We start from the raw sequence: 2,941 nt of genomic DNA, 5'->3' as shown, positions 1-2,941 counted from the left end.
GTCAGCCGGAGGATTGCCGAACGGTTAATTCAAGGTCGGGCTTGGGCCGTCTATATATCAAGCTTCTGCACCCAGGAAGCATGAATCTTGTGGAGGGATTAGGTACACTCTTCGGTTATTGAGCTTACCATTGACATTCTTTGGTTTGTCTTTCATCTGTTCTTTTCTTGAAAACTTCCGTTTTTCTTTTCTTTTCTTATTTTACCAATCGTTGTACCTTCATTCAAGCAACATGAAAGCTCTCAAATTTTTGCTACCCTTACTCCCTTTGGTGTCCAGCTTCAGCCACCCCGGGTTAGTGGTCGCTGAATCCGATCTAACCCGGCTCCGGGGGAAACTCTCAGCGGAATTGGACCCATGGCAAGCTTGCTGGAACAAGCTTGTCTCTATGCCCCCTGCCAACATTCCTTACACCCCCCAGGCTGTGAGCTCTGTCGATCGCGACAACGAAGCCAACGCCGATCTGTTATGGCAAGATGCTGCTGCTGCCTTCACGCTAGCCCTTCGCTGGAGGGTTGAGGGGAACACCTCGTATGCTGATGCAGCAACAGCTATTCTGACTTCCTGGAGCGAGAAGCTTATTTCCATCGGGACTAATGACGATCAATACCTTGTAGCAGGACTGCAAGGCCACCAGTTAGCAAATGCGGGTGAGCTTTTGCGGGACTATATCCCCTTCCGAGAGAATGGACTAGATAAGTTTCGGACGATGATGGTTCATGTTTTTCTGGCAAAAAACATTTACTTTCTTGAGCATCGCGACGGGTCGGAGCATAATGTCAAGCACTTTTTCGCTAATTGGGAGCTCGCGCAGGTAGCCTCTATCCTGGCGATTGGGGTCCTTACCGATAATACGACTACATGGAATTTTGCTGTTGACTATTTCAAGAACGGGACTGGAAACGGTGCGATTAATAACGCCATAACAAATATTGTCCAAGAACCGGGCACTGGCAATCCCCTCGGCCAAGGGCAAGAAGAGGGCCGTGATCAAGGTCATTCTGCCCTAGACTTCGCTCTGCTAGGGGTTATCGGACAACAGGCGTGGAATCAAGGTGAAGACTTATTTGCGTACAATAACAGCCGCATTCTCCTTGGGTTAGTCTACCCTATTTCCATTAATGTGATAATATTTTTCTCACCCACACACAGGGCCGAGTACTTTGCTCGGTACAACCTGGGATATGACGTCCCCTTTGAGCCCTACACAAACGGGATAGTCAGCTATACTGAAATCAGCCATGCTTCCCGTGGGGATGTCCGATGGGCATGGGAAGTGCTCTACAACCACTACGTGATGATCAAAGGACAAAAAGCACCCTGGACGACACAATACCTAAACAAGACATATGAAACCTTTGGTGGATTCGAACCCGGCTCTGGATCTTCCGGGTCTCCTAGAGTCTCTGGAAATTACGATACACTGGGATGGGGTACGCTTTTGTATCATTTAAACGAATCAGATGTGACTTTGATTCGTGACTCGTCGACGACGGGCTCTGCGATTCACAGATCGTCAACTCCTGCGACTTCACTGGTAAAAATTCAAGAAGCCACCACGTCCATCCCTGTTAATTCGGATTTCCTACTTGTATCGGCCACCGCGGTGCCAGCGTCAACTGGAAAACCTTATTCAAAGGAACACCACCATGGTCACCACCACCACAACCACCACAACCACCACGACTATAATAGTGTCTCGCAGGGGCCTGGTTCTTGTCCCTCTTTGCCTAAGAACCAATAGAGCAGGATTAGGACTTCAAAGATGACAGTTTGATATGATCGACAAGGCGAAACCCAAGATTGACGGGTGCGTGTATTTACTCAATTCTGGGACTATGAACTGCCCTCAAGTTGCCTTAGCCCAATCTATTAAACCTTTCATATCGGCATATTTCGGGCCACAAATTCATAATAATGTAGCTTCGCTACCAGTATTACATGTCACTAAAAACCATGTGTTCACATCCGACATCCAACTCTTGGTTTAGGGCTAAAACAGGGCGCGTGAGATTAGGCCTCCGAACGAAAAGTCCTCGACAAGGAAAAGTTGCCTTGACTGGCGAAGGTATAAAGGAGAGTAAGACCGTGTGTGTGAAGAGGATCAGCAGGATCTTCTTGCCACCCGGGCAGAGCATCGAATGCACCGCTTAACAACCTGTCTGGGTGATCTGCGGTGTGACCACTGGCCGCGCCTCTCCTTAGCTGGAGAAGGGTAAAATGTTCTCTCCTGTCCAGCACCTGTACCAGGCTCCATCACTGTGGCCTGGGTCGGGTAAAGCAACGCGTCGAAGGCGTCCGTATACCGGCTAGATGGAATTTATCAGTCATACGAGTTGGCTCCTGCAATTATGGTCGTTGCGTGGAATTCAACGAGTGCTACTGAAGTAACTGGATTTGCTCTATGAACTGGCTCGATCTTACTGGCGCGTATACAATATTTAATGCTAGAACTCGAATTCTATATCCTCTCTTTATTGTGCATGAGAGTACACCGGGTTGTTGACCCTTTTTAAATATATTTATGTGCTTACGCATGCTACCCTCGATATCTGCAAATTGGATACGTGTGATGCCAATGTACTTCCGTAACTCCAGCTCCTCGGGGAACTCCCAGGATCTCCGGGGCTCCTAGAGTCCACAAAGGTGATGTGCTGATTGATTGATTGATTGATTGATTGATTGATTGATTGATTGATTGATTTTGATTGATTTATTCATAGACTGTCCTAGCCGCCTAATAAATAGCAGCTATGCATTGTACGTCTATATGATGACTGTTCTGTGTCCCTGTACTTGTCAGGCCTTTCCTGGCCCTTTTCTACTTCTATGTACCAAAAATCACTCGTCTTCTCTATGTTTATTTAAGTACCGCGGACGGTGCTGCTTGGAATTGTCCTAGTAACCTAGTCCTCAAGATCATCTTGGCTGCTGGTACTGC

At 47.6% G+C, this 2,941-nt stretch overlaps 1 protein-coding gene across 1 annotated transcript; it reads left to right on the top strand.

Moving 5' to 3' along the window:
* Positions 1 to 232: 232 nt before the first annotated feature.
* Positions 233 to 1,744, top strand: N7458_011235 (uncharacterized protein; the record flags this gene model as incomplete). Its single annotated transcript, XM_056914617.1, has 1 exon — positions 233 to 1,744. The coding sequence occupies one exon, from the start codon at positions 233 to 235 to the stop codon at positions 1,742 to 1,744; it is 1,512 nt and encodes a 503-aa protein (XP_056763466.1).
* Positions 1,745 to 2,941: the final 1,197 nt, after the last annotated feature.

This window comes from Penicillium daleae (assembly GCF_028827525.1).
Source record: "Penicillium daleae strain IBT 16125 chromosome Unknown utg000008l_segment0_segment0, whole genome shotgun sequence".
Lineage (NCBI taxonomy): Eukaryota > Fungi > Ascomycota > Eurotiomycetes > Eurotiales > Aspergillaceae > Penicillium > Penicillium daleae.
Note: the sequence above shows the minus strand (reverse complement) of the source record. Positions and strands in the feature narration are given on the sequence as shown.